General features: G+C 45.4%; 1 protein-coding gene across 3 annotated transcripts in view; it reads right to left on the bottom strand.

Annotated features, from left to right (window-relative positions):
- Window positions 1-1,823: 1,823 nt before the first annotated feature.
- Window positions 1,824-18,135, bottom strand: part of PTCH1 (patched 1) — a 72,732-nt gene continuing 56,420 nt past the window's right edge. For all 3 annotated transcript variants that reach the window (XM_047830096.1, XM_047830095.1, XM_047830097.1), the window contains exons 19-24: window positions 17,141-17,278; window positions 11,631-11,773; window positions 8,184-8,283; window positions 7,378-7,632; window positions 5,238-5,793; window positions 1,824-4,706 (exon numbers count right to left, since the gene is read on the bottom strand). In XM_047830096.1, coding sequence (XP_047686052.1) covers window positions 5,239-5,793; window positions 7,378-7,632; window positions 8,184-8,283; window positions 11,631-11,773; window positions 17,141-17,278 — 1,191 coding nt within the window. In that variant the 3' untranslated portion in view covers window positions 1,824-4,706; window position 5,238. The remainder of the gene's footprint in view (window positions 4,707-5,237; window positions 5,794-7,377; window positions 7,633-8,183; window positions 8,284-11,630; window positions 11,774-17,140; window positions 17,279-18,135) is intronic.

The following is an 18,135-nucleotide window of genomic DNA, read 5'->3' as shown; positions in this document are numbered from 1 at the left end:
CCTGAATAAATATGGTGGATTTTGGGACACAAATCTGATTAAAAACTTCTCCCTAGGCCAACATGAAAAACTAAATTAGCTTACTTAGTTAGGTATATGTAATTTTAAAAGAATATAAAATTGGATGGTAATGAATGGGCATTTGGTGGTATAAAACATGTCTAAAGAAAGTGTCTCTCAATTTGAATTCCAATTAATGCAATTAATATTTTCCATGCCAGTTTTAGGGAGTACCAACTCCTCATGACTTTTGAATGAACCAAATGAGCATTATGTATGAAATTTACCACTGAAGGGCTTTAGGAACAGATTGCTGATTAGACCCATGGTAGGAAGATGAGGTTATAAGATAGAAAATCCTGCTTAACACTTTATGACTTTCTTTCTTTTTTTTTTTTTTTTTTAAGATAAAGCATCTATCAAGGAAGACATTGTATTACCCAAGCATCTTATTCAGTGTAGGGTCCACAGAGGTTCCAATTCTTTCAGTTGACTCTTACTTTCCCCTCTGGGCCAGACCTCATCACAACCATCACAGCTTTTGACCTTCAGATGTCTGTAAAGGATATGCATTATCTTTAGTTTATATACGGATGAGGAAAAAGAAGCTCCAGGGTTTCAAGAGAATTGCCCAAGTCAGAGTTGGTCACCCGTAACCTTCTCAGCAGGAAGGGTGGATGAGGGTCTGAGGCCTACACCCTCCACTGAGGTCCATCCTGCCCCACAGCAGTAGTAGAGCACCAAAAAGGAATTCCTCTCTCTGGCCTCCCAGACACAAATGCAGTTGACAGGTCTCCTCCACTGTTTCCTGGGGATGAACATGCGTTTTTGTGGAAAGACCACCCAGAGGAGTTGGGATGTCTATGCTGTTTTCAGATCTGGCCTGCATTGGTTGTGTAGCCTGAGTCAAATAATAGAACCATGGTCACATTCAGCTGGAAGGAATTTAGGGATTGCCTCTGCTCGTTCATCAGAACTATGGACAGCTGGTTAAAGCGCAATTCCTGGCCTCACTCCCAGGACTCAGTAGGTCTGGGGTGGCAGTGAAAGTTCTGCTTTTCTAGAAAACTTCCAAGACACTCCAGTGCTGCCGATCCATGAGCCCCTCTTGAGTATCATCAGCCTAGGATGACCCTATCTTAAAATGGATCGGCAAACTCTTTCCCAAGGGCCACTCGGTAAATTATTTTACTACTCAACTCTGCTACTGTAGCTGGAAAGAGGCCATAGGCAGACAATCTGTACGTCAATGGGTGTGTCTGTCTTCTAATAAATTTTTACAAAAACAGGAGGAGGCCCATGGACTGCAGTTTGCCGACCTCTCACCATGTGTTTGTAACAGTTTGGGTCTTGAGTTCTTCCCCACCGCTCTTTGCTTTCAGATCGCTAGGATATTCCTGGTCTTATTTTTCTCCATGGCTCTAGTAAAGATGGGATGTAATCATATAAACATTCAGAAGAAAACATTCTAGATCAGGTTCAATCAGCCCCGTATCATCAGCCCTCCTATTTAAGTATGGCACCTCCATTTATTTTAATAGTCATCAAATTTATCTTTATAAATGTTCCCTCTAATTATTAGGCATCACATACAAAGATGTTAAGTGATGAGGAGGGGATCCCTTTGAATGGTAATTGAGGAACTTTCGCGGTGTCAGAAAATAAAAACCTAGAACTTTTCATATATCAACAATGCCTCCATGAGGTAGAACAAGAAAGGATTCTTTAGCAATGTTACTAAGACAAATCAACAAAGTTTATGATGGCCTGACGTGCTGCCTACATAAAACACTGTAATAAAAAACATTCCATGAACAAAGACATAACCAACAAGTTATATTATTTTTTATTCATGTTAGAATTTCTATCAGTGTTTGAACATTAATATTTAGAGAGTTTGTACATTTTTGCCTTCCAAGGTTTAAAATGAGAACCACACTAGGTCACAAATGGTAACTAATACACATTTCACAATTGCATGAATATTTACTCCATCTCACTCTCTTAACACTGTTAAGCATTTTCTTTTCCTTGCTGTACTTTACAATGAAAAGCGTGCCCCACTCATGTCTCAGCAAAGTTCCAGACATCATGGATTCATCACATATAAATTCTTTAAAAATATACTTCTGTCAAAAGACTTGATGACTACTATGTACACTACAAAAATAAATTTTCATATAAATAAATTATATGGCATACTTTTATCTTTGTAATTGAAATGACACAAACCCATTTCTGCCAAAATTGGCAGACAATGAGACCCAGTTTGAATATTTATTTCCTTTAAACTCCTTACACTAAAACCTACCATGAGTCTTTAATGAAGATGTTATATACTCTGAACTATTTAACATTAGTAAGCACTCTATACAAATAAAAATTCTGTTCAAAAGTAAAACATAGCTGTAATAGTGTTTCCAATAGAAATAAAATCCCTGCATTTTTTGTTATAAACTGGCATGACAAATACTGTAGGAAAACATTCTTATGATACAAAATTATAAATATCAGCAAAGATTTAAAAAAAATTAAAACATCCAAATGAACAAACAAGACAGACAAAATAAAACTATTTTAAAGAAAGAGAGAGAGAGAAATTCTAGTTGCCTGCCAGCCCCCAAGTTCTCCCTTTGCCAATGTGACTACGGGAGAAAGTTCTACACTGTGCAGAAAGCAGGGCTGTGCAAACTGTCATGCGCCACACAAGCTGGGCTCAGGAAAGGAGCAAGGAGGGCATGCCACGAGCCAGAGGGAAGCAGACCTCAGAATTTTGCATCATCTCTCTCCTGAACGCAGGACGTAAGTTTTCTGAGCAGAGCTGGCTATTAGGTGGACAGACAGTGTGGCTGACAGAGGCACCAAACAGTAGATGTGGGCCCGTTGGGGCCCCTGGCACATTAACACACACACCTGGTGGCCACAGGTGGCTTACAATTAGTATCTTACAGTTTTGTGGCAAGTTTTAGGGTCTGAGGTCACTATACTGCTCGGTACTACTGGGAGCCCATTGACTTTTGACGGAGATTTTCCGTGTAAGACAGGAGGGCACAATGGAAGCTGCCATTTTTGTGCTCCTACAGTAGCTTAGTCCGGGTATCCACTGCTTCCCCGACAGTTGCTGGTCTCTGGCTAAGAGCTGAGGAGGACCAAACCTCAAAGCAAGACAACAGAATTGATACAGAAGCAAATCTTTAAAAATAATGCCTCGTTGACAGATCTGCCTCCGTATACATTCTTCAGTGGGGTATATGCAATTAACATCTCCCTGCTCTTCGATCAATGTCACATTGAAAGAACACTAATAAGGTTGAGAGGAGGGACACAGTTTATTTAGGAAGCGTGTACTCATAATGTTAACATTAACGCACTGAGAAGGATCCTTCTGAAGCTCTCATCCTGTAGAACTTCCGACTCCATACCACCACACTGGATGCGCACTACTTATTTTTAAAGAAGATACAAAGAGATCTAGAAAGCCCCACCAACTGTGCAATTTAGGAAGAGGGGAGTTTAAATTGTAGGAACTCAAAACATCACCTCCAGGTTTATTGTGGACCCAGAATCAACAGGTTTTTCCACTCATAGCAGGATCATTGTCTCCAAAAGATTTCCATTCTGCTCTTGAACGTTTGAGGGTGTGTGGGTGTGTGTGTGTGTGTGTGTCACGAGAGGTACAATGATGCTGCCTACTCTAGAGTAACATTCATGGCTCAGGTGAGGCTCACCACTAAGCACGTTCTAGAACTCTTTAACACCAATGAAGATGAACAGATGTTAGCTCTAAACCCTGAGGTTCCAACGTCCACCACAATGACCCACACAGCGGAGCCCATCTCCTCTGAGGCATGAACTAGGAGTGTCTGGATAGCAGCCAATGATCATAAGAGACGCCCTGTACCTGAAGCAAGTCGGGCAGAGGGATAAGGCGACATTCAGGGCTAGCTTTCCACCAGCACCAAGCAATAAAGATATCCTGACTCTTCCAGCCTAATGAGGGCGGAGCCCACAAAGGGTTACAGACAGTAAAAAGAAACAAAAAAAGAAAAAAAAAATCACAGTACAGTACATCGGGAAACCACACACGTGTTCACACGCACAGCCAAACAGAATCGCATCCAACTACACCTGGAGAAGCCACCGGGGTTAACGTACTTTCTTCATATCTGCTCATTAAACAACAAAATTATCACGCATAGCGTGTTTGAAAGTTAACAGTAACATTTCATACTACCACAGGGTTGTGATATGCAAATTTAAAATATTTTAAACAGAAACCTTTACAAAATAATCCTATTTCATAAGCAATATTTGCATAGAATTATACAGGTAAATTATACAATATTTAAGCAGCAGCAACATATGCTGAAATTTAAGACTAAGTTAAGCTTGGTTGTGGCACAGAGACCAATGTACAAATCAGGAGGGGCCCCGCTGTGGCCTCCCCACCGCCCACTCGGGGGGTAGGAGTGGAGAGAGCCCAGATCGCACTACTTTACATCGGTTCCTTCGTATATTACATATGTGTACACCTCTTAAATATTTATAGAACTATTTCACAAAATAATACAGTCGGTTACAGTAACACTGAACTGCTCTCCCGGTGCGCACATCTGTATAACTCTTAGCAGTTCTCTTCAAGCAGTTCGGGGGGGTTGGGGGGGGGCTTCCAATCTTTGGCCTCTTTGCTTCAGATTTTACTCACCCTTTGAAAGAAAAAAAAGGAAGTCAAACTAAGCAATGGGTATACGAGTCTGTATATTCAGAAAGCACAGAAGTAGGCAAACTGCTCAGTGGTATTAGAACTCAGGCTGGGGGTGCTGGGTGGAGGGCATGAGAGGCTGATCTGGGGCCTGGCGACACGGATGTGTTCACTGTGTAACCGACGCATCGAGCTGTATGTGTGGCATACATACCTGTGGTGGGGCTTTATAAAGCCTGAAAACCAGGTGAAAAGTACAGCTGTTAGCGTCTTTGTTAACTTGCACTAACCCTCAACAGGTGAGCAGCGAGGTGAGACACCCAGTTTGGGGCTCCATGGGTTCCCCGAGGATGGCAAAGCTTGGACATGGCATCCTTGCCAGGGAGATGAGAGGTCACTGGGGCTCAGTGTGGGACATACCAATGCCCAGGGGCTCCCCAAGGATGCAGCCTAAAGAACTCCCAGGGAGCTCTGCCCTCTGTGCCCCTGGGTGCCCCTCCATTGCTGCCGAGGCCCACCCACCAGCCGCACATACCTCAGTTGGAGCTCCTGCCCCGGGGCCTCTCCTCACATTCCACATCCTGCAGCTCTATGACTTCCACCTTGGAATCCCTCCTCTCGCACCGGACGTTAAAAGGCACGTGGGGGTCCTCAAACAGCCCGTGGTCAGTCTCAGAGTAGTCCCCGTAGCCCGGGCAGAGACCCCCTCGGGGGTTCCGACCGGACCCGGGCCCGGGGGCAGGTGGCGGGTGCACGGCAACAGTCACGGACGCCGAGGCCGTCACAGTGGTGATGGGCTGGCAGTAGCTGGGCGCAGAGCTGCCCATGGCAGTGAATGCTGGGTGCCGAGGGTTGTTAGAACGGGCTCCCCGGGGGCCCGCACGGTCCCTATTGCTAGGGCCAGAATGCCTGTCAGTAGAAATTTCAAAAGCGTCTCTGCGCGGTCTGTAGGGGGGTGGCCGTGAGCCTTCTCTGGTGGGTTCTCTCCGGGGCTGCTGGCCTGGCCGTCCTGGAGGCAGGGGCTCTGAGTCCAGGTGGGTCTGCTGTCGAGGGTTTGAGGGTGGGTGATGTCTCGCTTCGGGATGGACCACCTGCAGAGGGCGAGGGCAGGTTAAAACAGGCGGGGTGCTAACCCCAGGCGGGGCATCGCCCCCCGCCGCTCCCAGCCTTCCCTTCTTGGCTCCGGTTCCCGCCGGCCACCCACACACAGCTCTTCACCAAGTGCTCAGTCAGCCCCACAAATGGCTGGGAGAGGCCCCCGGGAGCCAACTGGGCCTTCCACCCACAAAAGAAAAATTTGTTCTTTTAGAACCTCCACGACGTGGCAGAGGCCTTATTTGGACCCTATGTCTAGGCTTTCTGTAGCACAGCTGGCCAGACACATACAGCTGCTGCCCATAAATGCAGGGCTGTGGTCGGAGAGCACCCGGGCTGCCCCCCTCTCGGTTTGCCACTCCACCCTGTGCCGCACAGTCAGATCCCAAGCTCGTCCTCTTTGTGAACTGCTGAGCATCTGGCTCCAGCTCGCGCAAATGCAGCACGTCGGCAGGACTGTCTATACCTATGCTGTTGAGGGCGGTAGCCATTAGGAGCATATGCCTATTTGCATTTAAATTAACAACAATTCCAAATTCAGTCCCTTCGTGGCACTAGCCACATCTCAAGTGCTCAACAGCCACATGTGGTGAGTGGCTACTATACTGGCAAGCACAGAGGGAGTGTTTCCATCATCGCAGAAAGTTCCATGGGGCAGTGCTGCTCTGTCCGGTTGTTAGGAATCTGGTTTCTGGGTCTCTATACAAAGCATGGAGCAACACAGTGGCCACATCAATCAAAAGGACCGTGACCAACTTCAAAGTCGTTCAGCTTGTACCTATTTTTAGGCTCCCGCTGAACAAAACCAGATTCACACTGCAGCTCAGCAGGCATCGTCACGGGGGGTAAGAGGAGGAAAATTTAGGTTATTTGGTTGGCCTCTCTCTCTTTCATGGAAGGGCTGCTCTGGCCTGGGACTGGAATACCCATTTCCTGGAGGGACAGCAGGAGGCCCTGAGTTGGAGCAGCACGCGCCTTAGAACCTTCCTCGGGTTTTGTGTGCTGTGCTCTAGGCCTGGGGGGCTAAGGACATCCTAGGGAGCATGGCTGCGGCTCTTAGAGCCTCCGAGAAGGGGCTCCCAGGCTGCTTATGGCTGTCCTGAATTACTGAAGGCTAAGCTTCTCTGCTCCCTCCAGCTCCTTCTGGTAAAATCTTGGACATTAATAATTGAAATAATTTTGTACCAAGGGCAATTAAAAGTAACAGAAGTGAGAGGAAAAAAAAATTCCGTTGGCAATAAAAATACCACTACATTAAAAACAAGAAGTATTATTCTAAAATGATATACGGCTTAAAAAAAAAAAAAAAAGCAAAGCATGCTTTACCTCTGGCCCTTAAACTCAAATTATACTTAGCCCAAACAAGACACATACCAATGCTTTTTTGTAGCTACTGTTACTGGCCCCTGCCCTTTTCAATCTATATGAGATAGAACCACACGCAACTCATGTTTTTATAGTTGGAGTCAAAGATTGGCAATTTCATAGGATTCTACCTAACCTATACTTTATTTTTAAATCCTATCTGTCTGGGATTTGCTGCATAGAGGAGGCAGGGGCTGGCCTCTAGGGTGACTTACTGTAGAGCGGGCAAACACAGGGTTTTCTGTGGCTTCCACGATCACTTGGTGGGCAGGGCCCCTGATGCCCTGCTGGGCCTCGTAGTGCCGAAGCTCTTCGCTGATGCCTGACACTGTCGTCTGAGAACTATACTCTGAGTCAGAGGAATCGGACCCATTGTTTGCATGACCAGGGGGCACGGCAAACCGGACCACGCTGGGGGGCGGCTCAGGGGAAGGGGTGGGCAGTCGGTTCAGCCCATTGGCTGGAGACACCTATTGAAGGAGATTCCATGTTAAAAGTGTGATCATCCATTTACCTGCTGGTCACAGTTAAAGTGCAAAGCACAGTATTTGTTCAGGGGTCTCTGCACCCATCCCCCGACTGCCCCAGCCTCTCCTGCTATCCCCTCCCCCACTCTGCCACCTCGAGGACCATCAGGCCTGACAGCTGGAGCAAAAGAGCTGCCCTCTGCTTTTACACTTTGGAAAGGCAGGCTGTGCCCCTCTTCCTTTGATTCAAGCCCAGATATTCATCTTGAGTGGAAAATGCTTCACTGATACCGAACTACACGACTCAGGCCGCCAATCAGTTGGTTTAAAAAACCCAAACAAAACTAGTCCTGCATCTCCCAAACTATTAAATTGAAGAGGAAAAAAGCCATAGTTTTTCTATGAAAAACATTTCATAATTACTGAAATATTTTGAAAAAGTAAACAATCGGCAATGTGGGTCTGCCTAAAGATCTAAACGAACAGTGACACAAGGAAAAACAGCATTCAGGTGGCCTGGGGACTGTCCATTACAGCCTGGCATAATTACTGACCTCAGGATACGGTCCAAAGAAGGACAGCAGGACTGGAAGCAAAACCAGTCCATTGAGAACACCCAGGATTGTTAGGATTGCCAGGACAGCAAAGAAATACCTTGAAGATAAAAGGGACACAGGAACATTCACTGTGGCAAAAGTAAGAGCAGCAAGCCTTCACGTGCCCAAATATTACACAGCGCATCAAAACCCCAAATTAACAAAACCCACACAGTTTAAAAGACTGTGGTTCAGCACGACATTAGTTTTTTTTCTCTTTTTACCTTGTGACTCTTGAGGACTACACTCCACAACCCTAAGTGTTAGTTCGTGAAGGGAAGAGAGAAAAATTAGTTTGTTAATTTGCTGAAATCTCCTGGCATGTAATGTTATTTATGAATGTGTTACACAAACACAAAAATATGGAATGTGAGCTGAATGGCTGAGCAGATTGGAAGCACAAATACAATGCAGAGGGGCCCCGTCCGTGAAAACCCAGCAGAAGCAAACAAATGAAGTGAAGGGTGTAGAATTTAAACAATTTAGCTCAGGAGGAAAAGCAGCCCACTTCTGCAGGCAGCTAATCCACTGTGAAATGCTTCAGCATCTTAGAGCAGAATCTCTAATTAAGTCTCTAGCGTATCAGGTAAGGCTTTCCCTGGGCTTTCATTAATCACAACTTTCTGCCTAGAATTCTGTGAGTTCCAGTTTTACCAAACAGCTCCAATTGCAACCTTTTTAGAACACAAGAACCAGCTTTCTGCAGAGAAAACGCTGCCCATTCTGTGTGGGGGAGGGCGGTCCACAATGAGGGGGCTGCTCTGCGGGCCAAGCTTTTGTTGAACAATTTAGCATCTCTGAATACTCTTGTTTTGCGTCAGCCAATTCAAACATAAAGGCCGCAGCACCATGAAGAAGGGGAGAGTGCGCAAGTGGCCCTGCTTTCCCACCATTGAGGGCTAAGGTCTGGGATCCTTCATGAATACCAAGGTAAACCTGTCAGCCCGGGAGAGCTGCTGGAGGACACTCCACACAGCTGGAGGGAGTGGGCTCCACGCAAATGTGCATTTCTGGAACTAAGTGTAGGGTGATTTTGCTGCAAGGAGGGGCTGCGGTGGGGGGCGGAGAGCTCAGGATGTTCTGGGAAGAGGGAGGGCAAGATATCTATCTGTTAAGGGTCCTCTTGATCATAAAACAGAACAGGCACCAAACTTTGCCATGACTATATATGTTTCGACATTAGATGAAAGGAGAGAGATTCCCTATAAAAATACAAATACCTTGCAGCTATTGTAAACACTAGAAACTTCTGAACTGCATTAGTAAAAACCAAGCCGCCAATGTCTTGCTCTAATGTAAACTGCTGGAACTTTAGGCTGAAGCATATATCAGCAGCAGGCATTAAGACATTTGCATCCCATCCATCTAACTGTAGAATAAACAGACCAATTAGATTTCTGACGGCTTAGCGTATACAATGTCTGCTCATTTAGTTGACCTCAGAGAGGGCTTTATCAGGTTAATCCATCCAGTTCTAGAAAATGGGAAGCCCTTTTAAGTGCTTGAAACAAGAACCCTGATATCTCTGGGAGAGAACAGGAAGTTATGGGTTGGATGAGAGCTGGGATTCTGCCCTCCATCGTGGTTCCCAGCTGGTTGCTCTAATTCTGGCTACGTTTCCCCTCTGTGTCTCACTTAGTGTCCCCACAGGGCTAAGTAAGATTCTCTGAGACCCCATCACACTCAGTGTTTCCCATGGTTCTGAAGTGCCATGAACTCTCTCTCCCCACAGAGACTGTAAGCTACATGGAGGCCGCTGGGGTCCACATTATTCGTTGTGTAAAATGGCACTGAGGTGCTTGTAACTGCATTGTGTCGAGTGAGGAAAAACACAGAAGAAACTCTGCTTGACACAGGGGTTTTATACCATAAAGAAACATCTACTAATGCCTGAATATGTGTGTGCTAAGGAAATAAAGGAAAAGCCAAAGTGAAGTTAAGAGCTGAAAATAAAACTCAGGCCAAAACCTTGATCTAATTTAGGCATACATCTATCTACCTGGTATTGGCAAACAAGAATGTACTAATTGGCTTGTTAGGTGATTAACAGTGTGTGCAGAGAAGACTGGCAGCCTGGGTTATCACCTGGGAGCTGGCTGGAAATGCCAATCCCACTCTACACGCTCCCTGCACCCAGTGCAATCCAACCTGCATTTGCAGAGAGCCTTGGATGATTCATAAGCACTCTGTGGTGTGAGAAGTACTGGTCCACGATGCAAGAGCTATTTTACCTCTTCATTTACCCTGTACTAAACTACACACAGTAAACTCCGGCACTCCTTCAAGGAAGGCTAACTCTCTGTTGCCAAACTGCCCAACGGGTTATGGGGTATGCCACAGACCAATGGATAGATCTTTTTTCTGTAATAAGGGAACTTGGGCTGAAACTTTAAACCCTCTTCTTTTTACTTGAAAATCAAAGACCTATTACAGGCATGCACACCAAGAAAGCCTTTTTCTATTCTCTCTCCAGATTATTTGAAGCATCCCAAACAATGCAGTCATGTCTCACATTTGGTTCTGCTTTACCACGGTTCTAATTCTGGCCTTTCACTTATTGATGATTCTGGCCTTGTCCCTCCACAGAGCAGCACTGTCACATCCAAGACTAGCTACTTTACAATGCTGTGGAGGCTCTTCAGACAAGAAAATGGTCTTTCCCTGCAGTTGTCAAGTTTTTTTCAGAAGGAAACCTTGGCTCTCCTTTTCTACCTCACAAACTCGCATTCTTCATAAATCTACCAGAAACTGCCTGCCTTGGGTTCCAAGGAGAAGTATCCAAACTAGGCCTGGATTTCAAACACATGGCACCAGAGTCACATACCCAAGACTCCCTAAATCTTAGTGAGAACTTGAATGTGAAATCTGGGCATGCCACCTTTGCTTCCTGAAAGAATAAAATGTAGGTGACAATTTCAGGTATTTTTAAGTTTTTTATAGTTTTGGAAGAGAAGTCAAGGTCAAAATTGGGCAGTTGAGGGGAACCCAGGTCAACGCCGGGGTGCTGGGTGGCCCTCTGGTTTCAAGCTGTGGAGCTGTCTTTGCTGCTGGCCACAGACTCTCCGTCTCTTCTCCCCAAGATGTTCCCTAAAAGGCCTCTAAAAAAGACCTTTTCCTTATACCTCTCAGCATATCTCTGAGTTAATAAACGCAAGAGAAAGTGGAGTCACAGACTGTGGTAATCATTTCACAATGTACTGGTTGGCATATCAAAACATCATGCTGTATACCTCAGACACTACGATTCTGATTTGTCAGTTATACCTCCATCAGTCTAGGGGGAAGGAGAGTAGAGTCACAATGAAGACATGCTGCTGTCTACCGGACACACAAGGAAGTAAGCAACAGAGATCCTAACAGTGGTAACAATTCTTAAAAATAAGGATTCTCTCCCCTTCTGCTTACCTGACAATGAAATCAAACTCAGATCCTGCCAGCATGAGCACTCCCAGCAGAGTGGAGACAGCGCCGTCCAGGACAGGTGCAAACATGTGCTCCAGGGCAAGCACAGCCCTGCGGTTCTTATCACCAATGGCTGTTAGGAAGGCCTGTGCAAGGAGAAGACGTGGGGTGAGCAGATGTCCGGACTGGGCCTGGTCCATGGTCAGCTTGGTCCAACATGCTACATACAAGCTGTTTTTTTTTTTTTTTAATTTTTTTTTCAATGTTTATTTATTTTTGGGACAGAGAGAGACAGAGCACGAATGGGGGAGGGGCAGAGAGAGAGGGAGACACAGAATCGGAAACAGGCTCCAGGCTCCGAGCCATCAGCCCAGAGCCCGACGCGGGGCTCGAACTCACGGACCGTGAGATCGTGACCTGGCTGAAGTCGGACGCTTAACCGACTGCGCCACCCAGGCGCCCCATACAAGCTGTTTTAATTGGTCTGCATGGACCTGTATGGACCTCCTCACAGCTTCCCATTTAGCTCCTGGGCTATTTAATCCGGGCTGCTCAGGTACCTAAACCTAGGCTTATGCTAAAATGACCTGTTCATGATATTGCATCATATTTGATATTGACGCAAATCTTGAACAACGACAAAAAAAGACAGAAAGCATATTTACTTTAAATTAAAAACCAAACCAAAACTATACAAAAAGGAGCAAAATGTCCCTTTATTCACTGCTACTCCCCTTGGTTCCCCCCCCCCCCCCACAACCTGACTGAGCACACAGCATTCACATGGGAGAGCTGTGGTGTGAGAATGACAGCATTCTTTCTGATTTTGTGGCAGGTCAAGATCTTACTTCCGAGTAGGCTTAGTTGAGGGTTGCATGCAACTGGGTGCTAAGTACGTATTTCCTCGTGGATGACGTGGCATTTCTGTTGCTGTGTTCTCTAAACACCTTGGAAATATCACAAGAAAAATACAGGACTTGAAATTCAAGCCAATTTGGGGGTGCCTGTGTGGCTCAGTCGGTTGAGCATCTGACTTCAACTCAGGTCATGATCTCGCGGTTCGTGGGTTTGAGCCCCGTGTTAGGCTCTGTGCTGACAGCTCAGAGCCTGGAGCCTTCTTCAAGTTCTGTGTCTCCCTCTCTCTCTCTGCCCCTCACCCACTCATACTCTCTCTCTCTCTCTCAAAAATGAATAAACATTAAAAAAATTAAAAAAAAAAAAAAGAAATTCAAGCTTATTTTAACTCCATGTGGTTATATCCCCACCTCCTTTACCTTCCTAAAGCTCTGCTAGGTCAAGAATGCTGTTGACACCAATTAGACTATTGGCTTGACAGTGTGACCCAGGACCATTTTAACGTGAGTCAGTTACTGTTATACCCTGCCTGGCCTTTCAGTGGGGCCCCAACAGAGAGGACTGAGGCTGGCACAAGTCCTTTCTTTGCCTGAAAGTTAAGGGCTGCCCTGGGACATGCTGAGATGAGACAGCTCGGGCACACTGCAGGTCACAGCCCCTTAAAAATCAAGGTCTAGGGGCGCCTGGGTGGCTCAGTTGGTTAAGCTTCCGACTTCAGCTCAGGTCACAATCTCGCAGTCCGTGAGTTTGAGCCCCGCGTCGGGCTCTGTGCTGACGGCTCAGAGCCTGGAGCCTGCTTCTGATACTGTGTCTCCCTCTCTCCCTGCCCCTCCCCCGTTCATGCTCTGTCTCTCTCTGTCTCAAAAATAAATACACGTTAAAAAAAATAAAAAAAATAAATCAAGGTCTATAACACACTGGGGGCATTCCCATCCCTTAGGTAGCCTGTGGAAGAACACTAAGGTTGTTCTTCTGAGCAGATGGAGAAAGAAACATTTACAAAAATGTGCTATGAGTGTCCATACTTTCTCTAAAGTGTATCTGCTCTTTCAGAGTGGGGCTGACTTTAGGGTCAACACAATTACCTTTCTTCTTTTGGGAGAAAAGCAACAAGATGGTTTGGAACCATGTTATTTTGTGCCATACTTGGGCCATGAGGCCACAGGGGTCAAGCAGGGTTTTATCATCTCATGTACAACTTAGGCTGTGGGAATAGCTAACTGACAGGAACCACTGATTCCCTGAAGAGTGCTCCTCACCAACCTTATTCCATCATTTTACACACCTTGGAAGAGCAGTAACTGCCTGCTTTAAATAGATCTTCACATACAGGATCAGGTAGGAACACCATATCCTGAGTGTAGAGAGTGTCTCAATGAAAGTGTGGGCTACCAGCACTGAGCGGGGGGTTACTGCTCGCAAAGCTGAGTTGGCTCTTGAGAGTCCTTAAATTCTTGGAATTAAACCTATACAACTGGTAGAAGCATTCCTCAATTGTTTACCCAGCACCGGTATGGACATTTATGTTCACACTACCTCACGAGTGAGGCCCAGGGTGCCACAACAGTTTGAAGGCTGCAGTTTTCATTTTTACTGTAACAACCTGTTCTAGAATGCTCTTATTTGCATTGCTAGCTACCAAAGTTTTTTTTATTTTTATTTATTTATTTATTTATTTATTTATTTATTTATTTATTTATTTATTTATTTTTTATGAAATTTATTGACAAATTGGTTTCCATACAACACCCAGTGCTCATCCCAAAAGGTGCCCTCCTCAATACCCATCACCCACCCTCTCTTCCCTCCCACCCCCCATCAACCCTCAGTTTGTTCTCAGTTTTTAACAGTCTCTTATGCTTTGGCTCTCTCCCATTCTAACCTCTTTTTTTTTTTTTTCCTTCCCCTCCCCCATGGGTTCCTGTTAAGTTTCTCAGGATCCACATAAGAGTGAAACCATATGGTATCTGTCTTTCTCTGTATGGCTTATTTCACTTAGCATCACACTCTCCAGTTCCATCCACGTTGCTACAAAAGGCCATATTTCATTTTTTCTCATTGCCACGTAATATTCCATTGTGTATATAAACCACAATTTCTTTATCCATTCATCAGTTGATGGACATTTAGGCTCTTTCCATCATTTGGCTATTGTTGAGAGTGCTGCTATGAACATTGGGGTACAAGTGGCCCTATGCATCAGTACTCCTGTATCCCTTGGATAAATTCCTAGCAGTGCTATTGCTGGGTCATAGGGTAGGTCTATTTTTAATTTTCTGAGGAACCTCCACACTGCTTTCCAGAGCGGCTGCACCAATTTGCATTCCCACCAACAGTGCAAGAGGGTTCCCGTTTCTCCACATCCTCTCCAGCATCTATAGTCTCCTGATTTGTTCATTTTGGCCACTCTGACTGGCGTGAGGTGATACCTGAGTGTGGTTTTGATTTGTATTTCCCTGATAAGGAGCGACGTTGAACATCTTTTCATGTGCCTGTTGGCCATCCAGATGTCTTCTTTAGAGAAGTGTCTATTCATGTTTTCTGCCCATTTCTTCACTGGGTTATTTGTTTTTCGGGTGTGGAGTTTGGTGAGCTCTTTATAGATTTTGGATACTAGCCCTTTGTCCGATATGTCATTTGCGAATATCTTTTCCCATTCCGTTGGTTGCCTTTTAGTTTTGTTGGTTGTTTCCTTTGCTGTGCAGAAGCTTTTTATCTTCATAAGGTCCCAGTAATTCACTTTTGCTTTTAATTCCCTTGCCTTTGGGGATGTGTCGAGTAAGAGATTGCTACGGCTGAGGTCAGAGAGGTCTTTTCCTGCTTTCTCCTCTAAGGTTTTGATGGCTTCCTGTCTCACATTTAGGCCCTTTATCCATTTTGAGTTTATTTTTGTGAATGGTGTGAGAAAGTGGTCTAGTTTCAACCTTCTGCCTGTTGCTGTCCAGTTCTCCCAGCACCATTTGTTAAAGAGGCTGTCTTTTTTCCATTGGATGTTCTTTCCTGCTTTGTCAAAGATGAGTTGGCCATACGTTTGTGGGTCTAGTTCTGGGGTTTCTATTCTATTCCATTGGTCTATGTGTCTGTTTTTGTGCCAAAAGTTTTTTTAAAAAGGTGATTTTCATTCACATCAGAATAAAATGACATTTATTTGACATATTTACATTCTAAGCTCTAGGTTAGTGGGCTCTTCTTTTTAAAAAAAATCCCCTCGGAAGTCCCCATCGGACTTCAGCTCAGGTCATGATCTCATGGTTTGTGGGTTTGAGCCCTGTGTCAGGCTCTGTGCTAACAGCTCAGAGCCTGGAGCCTGCTTCCGATTCTGTGTCTCCCTCTCTCTCTCTGCCCCTTCCCTGTTCATTCTCTGTCACTGTCTCTCTCTCTCTCTCTCAAAAATAAATAAATAAACATTACATAAAAAAAAATACCCTCTCCATCCTCTCAGATCAATGGAGGAAAAAAATTTGGGTAGGCTCCAAATTTAGAGAATATTGCTTCTGTATTATCAGCTGTTCCTTATACACTGAGGAAAAACAGGACAACCTCAACAAAACATTTTTTGTGAAACACAAAAGTTTACAGTCTCCAAAGTGCATAAAAATGGCCCTGAAAGACTCCTGTGGAGAAACTAAGAAGGTACAAGACACAGCATATGTGCAGATGTGCACACATATACGCATGCATATGCCATGTGTTGAGCCCAAAGAAAATCAATGCTAGTGACTGAGAAAGCAAGGCCAAAAGGACTTTGACCCAAGCTCAATGCTAGGTTTCCTAGGTAGGGCATTCCAAACATGAGTATTTACTCAGTCAGCAACTATTTATCGAGCACCTATCAATAACCCCAAGGATGAGGGTGTAATAAGTGCGAGTGTGCACAGAACTCACACACTGCTAGGAGGCTTTTGAATCATTTTCTGAGAAATATACACAATTGATTTGCCTCTTGGATTAAAGACCCTGACGTTTAACTTCCTCCAACAAACCATTCACGGGACTAGGCACAGAATGAGAGAGTGGGGAGAAATGCCATTGAGAACAACCCCAGTTCTCTTACTTTCTGCTTTCATGAATTTGGAGGCCGGGAGGTTGAAGGAACTGGGTGGGCTTAGCTGGGAGAAGGAGTTCCTCTGCCTTATCGGCCCCAGGGTATCTCCTTGGCTGCTGACCTGCCTCACCCTCAGTCACGCCATCCCTGCCAGGCCTATGAGTGTGGTCTCACTTTACCCATGTATATTCGTGTGTGTGTGCGTGCGTGCGTGCACACACACACACACACACACACACACACACACACACACACACACACTCACAGCATGGAACTTAGGAACCAAGGTGACAACTTATGGACCTGACACTAAGGGCACCAAATAAGCAGAATCCTTCCTGGCCCACGCTGACCTGGCCCAGTATTCTTTCACCTTCCGTGCCCTTCTCCTTAGTGGGCCTCCCTCCTTCCCAGTGGGGAAGGACACCGCCTAGATTTCAGCCTGTCCCAGCACAGGACTGCCTGTGCTCTGAAGCCTCTTCACTAGGACATGTCATTATGTGTGTTCCTTGACACTGGAGAAAATGGAAAGGTTTCCAACTTGGGAGACTACGAGAGCGAGAGGAAACACGCTGCCTCTTCATAAAGTTCTCAGTGAAGAGGTCCCCCATACCAGAGCAACGTGAACGGTGAACTCCACTCCGATGCCCACGGAAGCGATCAGGATGACCACAGGCACAGCACTCAGCTTGATTCCAATGAGGCCCATCATTCCAAAGAGCTCGACCGTCATCAAAGCCAGGACCGTCACCTTCAGGAAGATGCACAGCATGAGTGGATGGGCACACACACACACTGGAGGTGCTGAAGACAAAGGAGGGAGGGGCTCGCTGCAGGTGGGGCATGGACAAACACCCGGGACCCAGACAGAAGGCAGGCGCTGACTTGCTTTAACTTGGACACCTGCCTTTACTTTCTAATTCACTGTGTCCCTGCTGACAAGGGAGATTTTGGGACAGTTTTGGGACAGCTGCTTTGGGACATCAGCTTGTACAAGGAGTACATAGAGGCAATGCTTAGTATTCTACCATGAATTGTTTTTCCAACACACCTGCTCTAGAAAGCGAAAAAAAATGACAATTATTCCATTTGAGGCATATAAGAATTACACAAACATGGACTCGTCACTAGCTACAAATCTAATACAGTTTAAAACAAGGTATTTCCTTCTGTTTTGATCTTAATCATCAGAAAGTGTCCTTCCAAACTTACAACAGAGTTGAAACGTTAGTGTTTTGGGTTTCTGTACCCTGCATCCTAAAGAAAGCAGACAGGACGGGTGAATAAAAGTTCTTTTACGAAAAGGCAGCCTTGCTTTTGTTTGGAGAGCCCATGGGTTAAGAGAGGATGGCTAGGGAAAAAGAGGACCTTCTGGTCAGCTGACATGGGTCAGGTTACAGGCGCCTTCACTTTGAAGAAATGAGGAGAGAGGCGGGTGGACACAGCAGACAGTTAAATCCAAGGAAAAGCTTTTATTTGCCTTCCATCTGCCTTGTAAAAATTTGCGCAGAGATGGAAAGAAAATCTGTGAGGTAGACACTGGAGTTTCTTGAGTCAAAGGGGAGAAAATCCAAATAAAATGGTAAACTTTCCCCGGGCGGAAGACAA

The sequence above is a fragment of the Prionailurus viverrinus genome, chromosome D4 (assembly GCF_022837055.1).
Source record: "Prionailurus viverrinus isolate Anna chromosome D4, UM_Priviv_1.0, whole genome shotgun sequence".
NCBI lineage: Eukaryota > Metazoa > Chordata > Mammalia > Carnivora > Felidae > Prionailurus > Prionailurus viverrinus.
Note: the sequence above shows the minus strand (reverse complement) of the source record. Positions and strands in the feature narration are given on the sequence as shown.